General features: G+C 41.2%; 1 protein-coding gene and 1 long non-coding RNA gene across 2 annotated transcripts; one reads left to right on the top strand and one right to left on the bottom strand.

Moving 5' to 3' along the window:
- Positions 1–2,810: 2,810 nt before the first annotated feature.
- On the bottom strand, positions 2,811–3,908 carry LOC123185317 (uncharacterized). The gene is made up of 3 exons (XM_044597231.1): positions 3,728–3,908; positions 3,546–3,645; positions 2,811–3,431 (listed from the first exon to the last, which is right to left on the bottom strand). Exons 1-3 carry the CDS (start codon positions 3,904–3,906, stop codon positions 3,405–3,407), a joined length of 306 nt encoding a protein of 101 aa, XP_044453166.1. The 5' UTR covers positions 3,907–3,908; the 3' UTR covers positions 2,811–3,404.
- A 461-nt stretch (positions 3,909–4,369) lies between these two features.
- LOC123188809 (uncharacterized) lies at positions 4,370–6,593 on the top strand. The gene is made up of 5 exons (XR_006495213.1): positions 4,370–4,770; positions 5,115–5,184; positions 5,259–5,321; positions 5,413–5,553; positions 6,156–6,593. It is a non-coding gene; the product is annotated as an uncharacterized lncRNA (long non-coding RNA).
- Positions 6,594–15,222: the final 8,629 nt, after the last annotated feature.

Genomic DNA, 15,222 nt, shown 5'->3' with positions numbered 1-15,222 from the left:
ATAGATGAACATTTTCTGAAATTCGATGAACAAAAAATTCTTCGCGAAATTGAAAAGAAATTTCACAAAAAAATTGAAAAAGTTAAGATGAGAAAAGAAGAAAGAAAAAGTTGAAAAGAAAAGAAAATGAAGGGAAAAAAGAAAGAAAAAGAAAATATGAATAAAAAAGCAAAAAATGGGCTTGCCCATGAGAACTCCCAGCGCGGGAGGGGTGGTGTGCGCGGTAGCGCCATATAGGCTTCCCCCATAGAGAACACTTGGTATTAAAAAAAGGGAGTGTCTATATTACAAACGACTGAAATTGAATTGGCCTTCAAAAAAAAACCAACCAGTAAAAATTTGAGACCAACTGAAAAAAAAACTTGACTGAAAATAAAGGGGCATTCAACCAATTTTTTCAGGCACAACAAACATGGCACGTGTATGTATGACCTATGCTCTCTATGATCCATGAGCAAGCAATGAAAGGGCCCAAAAAGCAACACTGCCATGTCAGTACTCTTACGACGTTCTCCAGGTTATTGACAGTTTTGTTTTCTTCACAATACTATTGGAACAAAACCTGAAATTGTCATGGCATTCTCAAGGATATGAAGTTGATACTTGTGGAAGAAACTCCTAAACACAAACATACTATAAATTCATAATTGGGCTGCCGTAAAATCATCATCAACCTGCTGTACACTGATCAACACAAGATGAGCTAATCACATACTAAACATTTCATCGTTATGAAGCTTTAAATAAAGTGGCTTCAGTTGAAATTTACAGTCATCTCACTATGAATAAACAGTAACTTTTAAAGTGTATCACATATTCAGCTTTGAGGAATTTTACAGTGTTCATTTTATTAAAATTCCAGTCAATAACAACCAAATCACAACAAAGATATTGGAACTTCAGTAAAAATAAGGAGAAACAACCATTAACAATGTGTGCTTTATGATCAGATAAGAATGAGAAAGAGGATGGAGGAAGAAGGGGACAGAATAGCTACACAATCAGGAAACTACAGTCACACCAAGAAGACAAACTATAGGTCAGTACTCTCACAATCTCCTTCAAATAGTTCTTCCAGTAAAAAATGTAGCACTGTAAATTCAGGTAACTGTATAGTGTAAAATCTATCACTGTAAAATTCAAAAATCACAACCTTTAGGCTACAACTATAAATTACAGAAGTTATAGGATTGTAGAACTTCAAACAGGGTGGTGTAAATTCAAACATAAGGTCACTGTAAATTCAAACAATCAAAAAAATTATAGTGCGGTAAATTATAGAAGCCATAGGACAGTAAATCCATCATCAGGTTAGTCATCAATTAACTATAATTTACTACGAATACAAACAAAAAAGTAGACTTCTACGAATACTACAGTACTGTAAAATCCGAAGGTTGAGGTCGGTCGTGGCGCCCATGCATTGCATCAGAAAAAAATCGCACGCCCTTATGGTTGTCCGGATCTTCTACTTGAAGACGGCTAATCATTACGCCGTCGTTCCAAGCTCTTCCTCGCTTCCCTCATTGTTTGATAATCTATCTAGACCTTTTCTAATGGATCACTTGGCATGCTGTTTACAAAGCACATATCAGCACACTATAACACTGCCAATAGTATTCATACATGGAAAGCCCACGCAACGTTCAATCCTTCTTTACCGGGTCTTTCTCTTATTGTCACGTTGTAACCACACCCCTTAACCCTCTACACAACTGTCATTCCTTGTTCACCGGGTCTATCATTTGCCACGTTATACCCACACCTCACCTCCTGCTGTTCTATATTTGTAAGAATCTTGTTGATCCGCTAAGCATCTTGTTTCAGTAGATAAGTCGAGTTGTATAGCCGTCTAACTCGTATTATCATTGGTGCTTACTGAACCACATAAGAATTGGACTCTTGTGATCCTGAATAATGAACTGAATCTGTGACAAAAAATGCTCAACATTATGAATATTTAATTAAAAAAATCAGGACCTGAACGATTATATGCATAAGCCTGATGGTTGCATATAATACAAAGATTGTTGAACCGGTGATTGCTAAGAGGTCAGTTTGTAAGGAAACTGTAGTAGAATTTGATAATTCTAAGCTTGTAAGGAAACCTGGGTAGAGAAATGACCTATTGGGTGTCGCCTTCTAGGAAATCTACCCTGTTCTGAAGGCTTGTGTAGATGAATTATTTTCTATGTGAAAAGATATACCTGTACACGCTTCGCCTTTGCCCGCTAATAGCGGCTAAGAAGCATGATCAGCTAGATCACCATCACTGGATTTAACCAGAACAAAAAGCAAACCATTTTATACATGAATATCTATATGACTGCAGTCAGAACTAAAAGTGCCCGATTTTAAATATGGGTTGGGTGGCCTGCAGGAGTGCAGTACTTGAGAGACTATGCTAGTGTAGTAAACACAAATTTGGCCAGTCAACTTCTATAGGGAATGCAAAACACTTATGAAATAAGAAACAGAGAACATCTAAGCAGAAATAAGGTACATGTTTGCTTACGAATGGTACTAACATGATATATTTTCTGCCCGCCGGTAAGTTATCAAGCAAGATCATCAAATGCTTCTTTGTAGACCACATTGTGAGTATTGCCAATAGTTTTCAGGAGAGTTATTTTCAGTCAAAGCTGGAACATGAAGACTGACTAAGAAATACTCACATCAGTCAAAATAAGAATCCTGGGCTGAAAATTTGAGATGTACATAACTACTATAATGTAGCAACGAACCCATGCTCTTTTTTCATTATCACTGCTGCTTTTTGACACTCAAGCGGACATTTGTATTGGCAACTATAAGAAAACTGAAAAATATATTAGATAGAGCGGGCGGTGAGGTCCCAGGTGGGGGGAGGGGGGGAGGCGGCAGGGTGGCACTCGGTAGGCAGAGCGACCGATGACGGTGTGGTCGCGTGCGAAATCATAGTCAGAACTTTGCATTTGAAGGTACACGCTCAAAGGAAAAAAATTGCTCAGTGCCAAAAGTATCAAATGCCTAAAACTGAAAATCACATCCTGAACTGAGCATTTTATTAAGAATCCGCAAAATAAGTTAAAGACAACAGTACGAGAACAGGTGAACGGTGATCTGATTTCAACACAAAATACTCATGAAGAAATAAAATGGGTGGACAGTGATTTGGTTTCTAAGCATAAAATTGATAATGTTTATGCCACACATTAAGCACATAATGTGTGTGTATTTGGAGCCTGAAACATCTACCAACTAAAACTACTCCCAAAGGCAATCTTCTAGTTCAATCTTAAGACGTAACACATAAAGCTACAGACTACAATTTTGAGGCACAAATTTAGCTCACTCAATTCAGTTTATAGAGTACCAACACCCAATTCTGGAAAAAATAATGTGAGGCCCAATTCTCCCGATCCTTACATCTGTGAATCTGTGATCCTCCGCTGCATCAAGCATCAACCATCATGAGATTGATTCCTTAATTGATCTGAAAACAATTGCTTGGATTAATGTACTGTTAGAACTTGATATATATCAGAGGAAAGGAGGGATAAAACCTTGAGGAGCTGCATGTCCATGGTGTCCTTGACATCTCCTTGAAGAATTCCTTGACGGCGGCGACCGTGGTGGATGGGGAACTCCCATGGCGTGCCCCAACTGCATCTCCAGCAGAGGATATGAAGAGAAGGTGAGGTGTAGGGGCAACGGATCTCGGCCAAAGAAGGAAGGAAAGACGAACTTTGGACCATCGGAGACGCGCCGGCGAAGCCATGCCCGAACCCTAGCCATGGGTGTGTGGTTGCGAGCGGGCTGTAGAGGCCGGGAGCAGAGAGTCTGGATGGAGGGGAGGGAGGCACGGACCGTGGGCAGCTTGGGGCATGCCGCTCTGCGCCGGAGGTCGCCGGAAGCAGCCGGCATGGGTGGCGATGACTTCATGGGCGAGGGAGAGGAGGCGAGCCCGTGTGCGCTGTGTGTGGGGTTGTGTTTTCTTTTTTCTTTACAAATCTGCTTGGAATGCGCGTTGAATAGTTCAAATGACAGGGGGTTTTACGCAAAAATGAATCATTTTTTCAGAATGCCACTTAAACAGGGACTGCGGGTTGATTTCAAAGAAACAGAGGGGGGTTTTAGAAAAAACACCAGCGACGTACGACTAGAAACAATGCGTGGTTTATTAGTAGGTAAAGATTAAGGTATATTATTATTATTATTATTATTAGGGAAAGATAAAAAAACACCGTCGCGACTCTTTTGCAGAAAAGCCCCTGCTGTTGTGGATATTGAACCCGCACTCCCTTTTTAAGTGGCTAAGATGAAAAACGTTTCAATCTTGCAAAAAGACTCTGTAGTTGTTTGGTATTCAACCCACGCTCCTTTTTGAAGTGGCAGCACACACGAGCATATGCGTGCTCTCCTCGATGCATACAGGCGGCGCCGCCGCGGGCGCTCCTCGATCCATACGGGCGGCGCCACCACCACCTGCGGCTGGTCTTCTTGTCCAGCCATCTACCGCCCTTCTCCCCTTCCCATTCGCTGCCCTCCTCTACCCTCCCGCCCCTAATCTTATCTGGCACTACCCCCAGCCTCCTGCTGCCGTGCCTCGATCCATACGGGCGTCACCGCCGGCGGGGGGCGGTCTTCTTCTCCGGCCATCCGCCGCCCTCCTCCCCTCCCCCTCCCTCCTAATCTTCTTCTTCTTCTCTGGCCATCCGTCGCCCTCCTCAAATCCCGCGGAGTTTGCCGGAGGAAAACCATCCGTCGTCCGAACGTGCCACACCAGAGGTATGTATCGGCTTTTCCCAAATTAGTTCAACGGTGTTGGATATTGCTTGGAGATTTTACTTGAATCAATATCAATTTGTGTAACCTCGGCGTGTACTAATGTTGCTACTTTTTCCCTCTTTAATCTGAGCGTTCAATCTCTGTAAGCTAGGTGCTGGGTGATGCCTGTACATTACATTAGTCCAATGTTTGCCAAACTATGATAAATTCATGTGCCATTTGTGTCGGTTTTAGATACTTCAAGTTTAATTTGAGACATCGGTAGTTAATCCACTGTTTATTTCCCTTTCTGGATCAGGGACAAATTGCTCAATCATAATTGTTTGTTCTTCTTTCTGTTACAGGGAAGCACCGGAAAGAGGATGTTTCTATGCAGCATAACCCAAAAGTTTAATTTGATGTATTCCATGAAGCGTATGTTCCATAGCCTCCATCCTGTAGTTTATTTCCTTTGCTTCAGGTTGTACAGAGGATTTCCTTTGTTTCAGGTTGTACAAAGGAGCTCAACGACAACTGAGGTGCTGCTGGAATTACATCAGCTACTAACTTACGTATATACATAAAAAACTGCAGCTTTAGCTCCATGTAGTAATGATTAAGTATATTCTAATGCTCATAGGTACTGATTACTATTTTTTACAGGTTAATCTAATCAATTCCTTGGCATACTTTAGGAAACGAGGGTATATTGGGCGGTCTCCGACAGCCCGACGACAATACAGAGTCGTCGTAGTTGGGTTGTGTTCATGTAACACTGAAACTTGTCATAGTTAGTATAAGAAGGTTTGGTTTACTTCCACTATGTTACTGTTCAGTCTATTTTATAAACATGTTGATTAGCCATTCTGGCAAAGAGGCATCTTCAATAATTCATAAATCTCTTTTCCAAAAACTCCAATTCTCCTTATAGGAATTGAGATGCCCAATATTTCTCAATTTGCTGACAAGGCTGTAATATAATCACGTTTTGCTATTGACGTAATGCTATATTCCTTGACTGAAAGCAAACCCTTTAATTGCATCTGTACTAAGCATTCTTTCCGTCTATATCTTGTCATGATTTTTTTACTAGCTGCAGTGGTGTTCTTATTATTGTTATTTTCCAGAATTATTGGTATAAACCTTGTTCATGGCTAACTTATAGAATAGCAAACCTGGTTCATGGCTAACTTATAGAATAGCAAACCTTGTTCATGGCTAACTTATACAATAGCAGAAACTGATTTGAAAAACCATCAATCTCAGGAACACTCTGACCATGTATTTGATTCTATTAAAGACCCAATATATCATGTGGTCCTGCATCTCCTGATGTTGAGCCATATAGACTGGTATTTCCAGTAAATTTTATTGACAGGCACTTCGGCGTCGTTAACAATTGACAGGCACTTTGGTGTCTCAGCAACCAGGTCGACACCGACCACCATGGTGGCTCGCAGCGATGCCCTCCCGCCACCCTATGTACGACCAGCGGCGAGATGGGCGGGAACTCTTTGGCGTGCCGGCACACAGGAACGACACACGCCGTACAACCTGAAGGACATGTTCGTCAGGCTTAACTTGACCTTCACTGACGCCACCTTGCCACCTCTGTTGCTGGAGATTAGCCGAAGACTTAGCTTGTTGCCGCTTTGCTTCAATGGTTGCTTTAATGCTCTTGGACTGTCCGTAATGAGCAGCTGATGGTGCTTGGACGAAACAATTGATCAGAAAATGGGTAGTGCTGTGCTGGTGGTCATGTGTCCGCTGACTAACTGTAAAACACCTAAGATGATTTTTCCAGGACTTGATACATTTCAATTACTCATTGGCGTCTTCTTCTTGCTGTGATACTTGGTTTTACTTAGTAATCTTAAGATCAATTTGTTCGATTTATAATTGTATGTAGAGCACAGAACCCGACCTTGCATGTGGCCAGTTTAATTTGTTTACTGAAGAAATTAGTTTAAAAATGTTCACAGTTTTACACATGTTCACACTATTTTTGTTTCAAAAAAATATGTTTGCACTTTTTCAAAATTGTTTACTGAAGAAATTCGTTTAGAAATGTTCACAGTTTTACACATGTTCACACTGTTTTTGTTTCAAAAAAATATTTTTGCAAATTTTTAAAAATCATAAAAATTTCCAAGAAATTTTTTCATTTTTACTAAAAAAATCATTTGGAAATGTACAAAAAAAATCAAAACATTCTTTAAACAAAAAACACCTGTTAAAATGCGTTTTTTAAATGTTCATTATTCTTAAAAGAAGTGTTCCAGTTTTTATGTAAACCTTAACTTCTATTAAAAATAAGGAAAATTTCATGTTTTCCAGAAAAGCCAAAAAATGATTGACGAACTATTCATGCAAAACTGCTCTTCCATCTGATGAAGACTTGATTCTACAAAAAGTAATAATCAGTTCTACCTTATTATTATCGATGTTTAATAAAATTAGATATATAAAATGGTGCACAATGGAATATGAAGCTGGTTGTTCCTCTTTTTTTTGCCCGGTGCAACGCACGGGCATTTGTACTAGTTTTGCTTATGCCACTCTAGAATTTGACGTCTCACTTTTGCCACTCTTAACTTTTGACGATACATTACAAATGCCATTCCATGGCAAAAACGATAATTTTTCATTTCACTTTTGTCACTCTTAGCTTTTGACAATGTATCATAATTGCCACTCTGAAAATTTTGCTTTTGCCACGGAATGGCAAAAGTGATATATTGTCAAAAGCTAAGAGTAGCAAAAGTGAAATTTCAAATTCTATAGTGGCATAAGCAAAATTGGCAATAACCAGAGTGGCAAAAACAAAGTTTTCCCTATTCTATTTTGTTTTCCTTTTTTTTCTTTTTTCTTTTTTCTTTTAATTCAAGATCTGTTCACGAATCTCAAATTCGAAAAGAAATGTAGGTGATTTCAAAAACTCTTCACAAAATTGAAAATTATTCCAATTTTTTTAAAAAACAGAATATAATAAAATTTTCATGAGTTTGAAAATTTGTTCAGGATTTCAAAAATTATTCATGAATTTTAAAATTGTTCTAAATTCAAAAAAGTTCAAGAATACATAAATATCATTGATACAAAAATTATTCATGTATTCAAAATAAGTTGGTGAATTAAAAAATGTTCATGAATTCGAAAACTTTTCAAAAATTCATAAAAAATAATGAATTCGAAAAATGTTTGTTATTTTGCAAAAAATTCATAATTAAAAAATATTTGCTAATCCAAAAAAATGTTCGCAATTTTGAACAATGCTCGTCAAATATAAAAAATGTTTACAAATTTAAAAATATTCACAAACATTAAATTCTCAAATTTCAATATATTCATGAATTTGAAAATTGTTCATGTATTCAAAAAGTAGACAAATTTAAAATTTACTCATGAATTTCAAAAATGTGCATGATTTTTAAAAAAGTTCATAGATTTGAGAAAAAAAGGAAAACATAAAAAAAACCAAAAGAAAAAACAAGGGAAAAAGAACAGTGGTTCAAGGAAGGTTCTAGGACCTTCCCAAAACTAGTGGGGAGAAAAAACTTGATTGGGCAGCACGGGGGAGGGTACATAGTAGGTCGTTACGCACAGAATAGGGATCACCCTTTTTTCTTGCTAGCCATAGATGGATTGGGAGAGCATGTTGGGCTTTTATTTTTCCTAGGTCCAACTAATCACATATTGTATATAGGCCACTCAAAACTCCAGGGTGGGCCATGGCCTACCATATCCACCTTGTGGCTCGGACCATATTGTCCGGGACCCTCAGCATGTTGCTATTTTTTTTTAAATAATACATTTTCCTTAATAAATTTAAGAAATAGATTTATTTCAAAAATAATACGGCATCGGCGGTCGGGAAGCCGATTGGCTTCCAGTCGGCCACCGGTAAGTCGAGTAGGCCCAATCGGCCACCGGTAAGCCGAGTACTGGCCAGTCAGGCCAGGTGCGCATGCAGTCAGCCAGGGGGTAGCCGACAGGCTGCCTATCGGCTTCGGGGTAGCCGATAAGTGGGACGGATGGGTGCAAGTGCTCGTGCTTCCGCTCATGCTGCATGGCCAGCTTCAACGCGCTCGTGCTCCCACTCCCGCTTCCCGATAATCAATGCCACATCGAGCATGCATGCATGCATGCACAAACTTATGTGTGTGTCACATACTAGCTGCCATGTAGCCAACCGAACCCTGCAACAATCCGGCGGCGATGGAGTTGCATGGAGCGGTGGAGTCGTCGTCGCTCGTGCTGCTGGTGGCTTCGGCGCCGACGACGAGCCACGCGATACCGAAGTCGGAGATCACGGCGCACATTCCGTCGTCGAGGAGAGTGTTGCTCGGCTTGAGGTCGCAGTGCACGACCCTCACCGGCGCGTAGTGGTGCAGGTAGGCCATCCCCTCGGCCACGTCGCTTGCGATGCCCACGAGCCGCCCGAAGCCTAGTCTGCCGCCGCCGCCGCCGTCGTTCTCGAGGCTGCCATGCGGCATGAGCGGGAGCACGAGCACATTGAAGCTGGCTGTGCTGCAGGTGGTAATCACCCGGATGAGATATATAGCCACTCGGATGAGCGGGAGCACGAGCGCATTGTAGCTGGCCGTGAGCAGGAGCACGAGCACTTGCACCTGCACCCATCAGTCCATCCATCGAGGCATTTAGCCACTTATCGGCTACCCCTGGCCGATTGCATGCGCACCCGGCTGACTGCATGCGCACCTGGCCGACTGGCCACTAGCTTACCGGTGGCCGATTGGGCCACTCGTCTTACTGGTGGCCGACTGGAAGCCAGTCGGCTTCCCGGAGACCAATGCCGTATTATTTTTGAAATAAATCTAAACGGCGTAATATTTCTCAAATTTATTAAGAAAAATGTATTATTTTAAAAAAATTAGCCAGCATGTTATCGATGAACTTCTCTAATGCGCATGCCTTGTCACCTTTCATGTGGTACCTCGCGCACCTCCTCCTACAGTCAATTGAGTCAACCGACCAAAATGCAACGCGCAAGTTTCATATGCCCGTAAAAGGAGGAGGTGCATGCTTACATGACTGTCTCACGGGTTAAAGTGTAGGTGTAGTTTACGATTTGTTGAGATTGATTGTAATCTTTTATATACGATTCCTACCGTATCATTAGGAGACACTTCTTGGCCTTCAAGTCTTGTACTCTACTCCCTCCGTTCCTAAATATTTGTTTTTTTGAGATTTCAAATGGACTACTACATACGGATGTATATAGACATATTTTAGAGTATAGATTCACTCATTTTACTCCGTATGTAGTCAAAATCTCTAGAAAGACAAATATTTAAAAACGGAGGGAGTATATATTAATCCTTGAGGATTAGTAATACATAAAATGATTCCACAAATTCTCTCTCCCCTAATCCTCTTACATGGTACCTGCCACAAGTTGCTGACCTAGCTCCACCATAACTTTTGCATGGCGCTACTCCACGGTCAATCTCCATGATCTCCACCGAGGGTTGCACAACCCGTAGCTAGGATTTGTCTGCCGATCATGCCAATCGGCTGCCCTATAGATGATTGCACATACTGGTGCACTGCCAGAGTCATCCAGTTTGCATCGTCTTTATTACGAGTTGAGTTATGAGTGCATATCATTGTATTAGAGTGTTGCCTACCTTGTGAGGAATAAAAAAAGCCAATGCGCTAATGAAAAAAGAAAGGGAATGGAAGAAAAAAAAGATAAAAAGAAGAATAAAATAAAGGGGGACACTACTATCCTTTTTGCATACATATGTGCTTCAAAGTAGCACATTACATTGTCATATAGTGAGTTTTCATATGCTTCATGTTTCCACGTTAGTTGGGAACTTTCATACATTCATAGCTCTTGGACACTATCAGGTCGTTATCCCCCTTCTGCCTGTACAGATGCGGTTGTGGCCATTGAACCGCCGGCTGGGTACAGTGAGGCTGTTGCCGGCAGTTCATCGGCAACTATGGTCACTACTAGGAAAAGGCCTGCTAGTGGGGCATCTGTTTTGGCCATTAATGTCGCACTACAGATGCGCCACTAGCATCACGCCACTAGTAATTAATACTAATAACGCACCCCTGGTGCGCCATAACTTCGCAGTTCTATCCAACCCCAGCACCACCTCACTTAACAGGCACTTGTTGATATATCTATCATATCAATCCTATTAAACCTTCTTGATGCCTAGGTCTTTGTTCATGTTCATGAGTATGGTGAAATTTTGAAAAATATTTCAAACTTCCCGGTCATATTACGTATCATTTTTTGAAAAAAATTCCAATTTTTTCCAAAACCAATTTTTTTTCCTGTTACTAATGGCGCACCTAGCAAATGGTGCGCCACTAGTAAGTTTGATTTTTTTCCATTTCCCCCCCTCTAGATCTTAAAACCCCGTATCTTTTATTCTGTTAGGTTTCTGGAGATTCTGAAAATCTTGAACAAAGTTCCCCCAGTCCAATTCAAATGTAACTTTTCGAGTAGATGATTGTTCATATAAAAAACTTTTTAATCCGAGTTCGTATGCAAAAGTTATGCCCATTTTACAAATTCCAGAGAGATTTTGCAAATAAAGTCGAAATTCATATTTGTAAATTTTCCCAACAAGTAGACCACATATCACATGTAAAACTTATTTTCTTTTATTTTTTTTGACATTTCCATCATTTTCTTTTATTTTTTTAAAACTGAAAAGGTAATGGCGCACCACACCCACGGTGCGCCATTACTAGTTTTGAAAAAAAAATAATTTTTTTTTTCTTTAGTAGTGACGCATCATGGATGTGGTGCGCCATTAGTATTTAGAGTTTAATGGCGTACCTATATATGGTGCGCCACTGCTATATAGCAGTGGCGCACCGCATTAATGTCCATATTATCTATAGCCCTTTTCCTAGTAGTGGGTGGCGTGGAGTACATAGGATGCGGCGAGGGGCATCAGACGTGGCTGGGGTGGGGATAATTAGCCCCATTCAATGGTCTTCTCCCCTCCCTCTAGTCCAAGTCAAGAGTTCCTCAACGCCAGCGATCAGTTCCTCTACTACACGCGTGACAAGGAGTGGGGCAGCGGCTTCGTCGAGGGCCATGACACTGGGTGTGCAATGTGAGGGAGTCCTGGATTAGGGGGTCCTCGGGTGCCCAATATATTCAATATGGGCCGGACTGATGGGCCGTGAAGATTAAAGCCGAAGATTATCCCCCGTGTCCAGGTAGGACTCCAATATGAATGAATGGCAAGTTTTTGTGTCCAGATGTATTATTTCCTTCCTCTGCAAACCGACTTTGTACAACCCTAGGCCCCTCCAGTGTGTATATAAACCAGAGGGTTTAATCCGTAGATGCTATGAGAATTCCCATAGGCTAGACATCTAGGGTTTAGCCATTACGATCTCAAGGTAGATCAACTCTTGTAACCCCTATACTCATTGAATACAATCAAGCAGGATGTAGGGTTTTACCTCCTTTAAGAGGGCCCGAACATGGGTAAACACTGTGTCCCTATCATCCCCTGTTACCATCAATCCTCAGACGCACAGTTCGGGACCCTCTACCCGAGATCTACCGGTTTTGACACTGACATTGGTGCTTTCATTGAGAGTTCCTTTGTGTTGTCGATTGAAGGATTGATGGCTCTTACCATCAGCAACAATATCACTTCTGGAAGAGGCCTAATGATAGTCTCCAACGTATCTACTTTTCCAAACACTTTTGCCCTTGTTTTGGACTCTAACTTGCATGATTTGAATGGAACTAACCTGGACTGACGCTGTTTTCAGCAGAACTACCATGGTGTTGTCTATTGTGCAGAAAACAAAAGTTCTCGGAATGACCTACAAATTCACGGAGATAACTTTTGGAAAATATAAAAAATACTGGCGAAAGAATCAAGGCCAGGGGGCCCACACCCTGTCCACGAGGGTGGGGGGCGCGCCCCCTGTCTCGTGGGCCCCTTGGAGCCCCACCGACCTCAACTCCAACTCCATATATTCCGTTTCGCAGAGAAAAAAATCAGAGAGAAAATTTCATCGCGTTTTACGATACGGAGCCGCCGCCAAGCCCTAATCTCTCTCGGGAGGACTGATCTGGAGTCCGTTCGGGGCTACGAAGAGGGGGATTTGTCGCCGTCGTCATCATCAACCATCCTCCATCACCAATTTCATGATGCTCACTGCCGTGCGTGAGTAATTCCATCGTAGGCTTGCTGGACGGTGATGGGTTGGATGAGATTTACCATGTAATCAAGTTAGTTTTGTTAGGGTTTGATCCCTAGTATCCACTATGTTCTGAGATTGATGTTGCTACGACTTTGCTATGCTTAATGCTTGTCACTAGGGCCCGATGTTTTCATGAATATATGTGAGTTCTTGATCCTATCTTGCAAGTCTATAGTCACCTATTATGTGTTATGATCCGACAACCCCGAAGTGACAATAATTGGGATACTTCCAGGTGATGACCGTAGTTTAAGGAGTTCATGTATTCACTATGTGTTAATGCTTTGGTCCGGCACTCTATTAAAAGGAGGCCTTAATATCCCTTAGTTTCCACTAGGACCCCGCTGCCACGGGAGGGTAGGACAAAAGATGTCATGCAAGTTCTTTTCCATAAGCACGTATGACTATATTCGGAATACATGCCTACACATTGATGAATTGGAGCTAGTTCCGTGTCACCCTATGTTATAGCTATTACATGAGGAATCGCATCCGACATAATTATCCATCACTGATCCAAAGCCTATGAGCTTTTCACATATTGTGCTTTGCTTATTTACTTTTCCGTTGCTACTGTTACAATCACTACAAAACTGCTACCGTTACTTTTACCACTGTTACCATTACTATCATACTACTTTGCTACTAAATACTTTGCTGCAAATATTAAGTTATCCATGTGTGGTTGAATTGACAACTCAACTGCTAATACTTGAGAATATTCTTTGGCTCCCCTTGTGTCGAATCAATAAATTTGGGTTGAATACTCTACCCTCGAAAACTGTTCCGATCCCCTATACTTGTGGGTTATCAAGACTATTTTCTGGCGCCGTTTCCAGGGAGCATAGCTCTATTCTTTGAGTCACTTGGGATTTATATCTGCTGATCACTATGAAGAACTTGAAAGACGAAAGAACTAAGATTTTTCCCTCAACTACGAGGGGAGGTAAGGAACTGCCATCTAGCACTGCACTAGATTCTCCTTCTGTTATGAGTAAGCTTGCGATACCTAAACCTGCTACTGCTATGAATTCTGATATGTCGCATGTTATTGATGATGCCACTTCTGCTATGCATGATACTTATGATGAAACTACTTCTATGCTTGATACTACTGTGCCATTAGGTGAATTTCTTGATGAACAACTTGCTAGGGTTAGAGAGAATGAAATTATTGAAGATGATATTATTGAAGATAGTGATGATGAAGGTTCTCCCCCTAAGTATGAATTGCATGTTGTTCCCGAGGGTTATGTTATGGATGAAGAAACTGCTAGATATTTTCTTGCTCGCAATGATAGATCTAATCTTAAGAAGTTATTAGCTAAACTTAAACAAGAAACTCTGAATGCTAGAATGAAATATGACCCTGCTTTTGCAACTTCACCTATCTCTGTTACTGATAAGGATTATGAATTCTCTGTCGACCCTGAAATTATTACTTTGGTTGAATCTGATCCTTTTTATGGCTATGAATCTGAAACTGTTGTGGCACACCTTACTAAGTTAAATGATATAGCCACCCTGTTCACTAATGATGAGAAATCTCGCTACTATTATATCCTTAAGATATTTCCGTTCTCATTAAAGTGTGATGCTAAAACTTGGTTTAATTCTCTTGATCCTGGTTGTGTGCGTAGTCCCCAGGATATGATTTATTACTTCTCTGCTAAACATTTTCCTGCTCATAAGAAACAAGCTGCCTTGAGGGAAATATATAATTTTGTGCAAATCGAAGAAGAGAGTCTCCCACAAGCTTGGGGGAGGCTTCTTTGATTACTTAATGCTTTGCCTGATCATCCTCTTAAGAAAAATGAAATACTTGATATCTTTTATAATGGACTAACCGATGCTTCCAAGGACCACTTGGATAGTTGTGTTGGTTGTTGATGGGGTTATATACCTAGGGTAGGGTCATGGACCTGATCCAAGTAACTTACCCCAGGACATCCTTAGAAGAGGTCGCCTTCCAGTCGACCAACGAGGACACACTCGACTGGCCTGAAGGACTCGACCACGAAGACTCACTCGACCACCAGGAGGTCAAGAGGCACTCTGCACTGCAACGGCCTGTAATCAAGTAGACTTTATGATAGTAAAGGCACTTTATGTGGGGCGTTACCAGTAACGCCCCAGACTTAACTCACCTTAAACCCTCTCCTACGTGGGCTGGCTGGGGTCCTGGCGCACTCTATATAAGCCACCCCCCCTCCACAGGCAGAAGGGTTCGGCACCTTGTAGCTCATATACTCA

Source organism: Triticum aestivum, chromosome 2A, assembly GCF_018294505.1.
Source record: "Triticum aestivum cultivar Chinese Spring chromosome 2A, IWGSC CS RefSeq v2.1, whole genome shotgun sequence".
In the NCBI taxonomy this organism is placed as follows: Eukaryota; Viridiplantae; Streptophyta; class Magnoliopsida; order Poales; family Poaceae; genus Triticum; species Triticum aestivum.
Note: the sequence above shows the minus strand (reverse complement) of the source record. Positions and strands in the feature narration are given on the sequence as shown.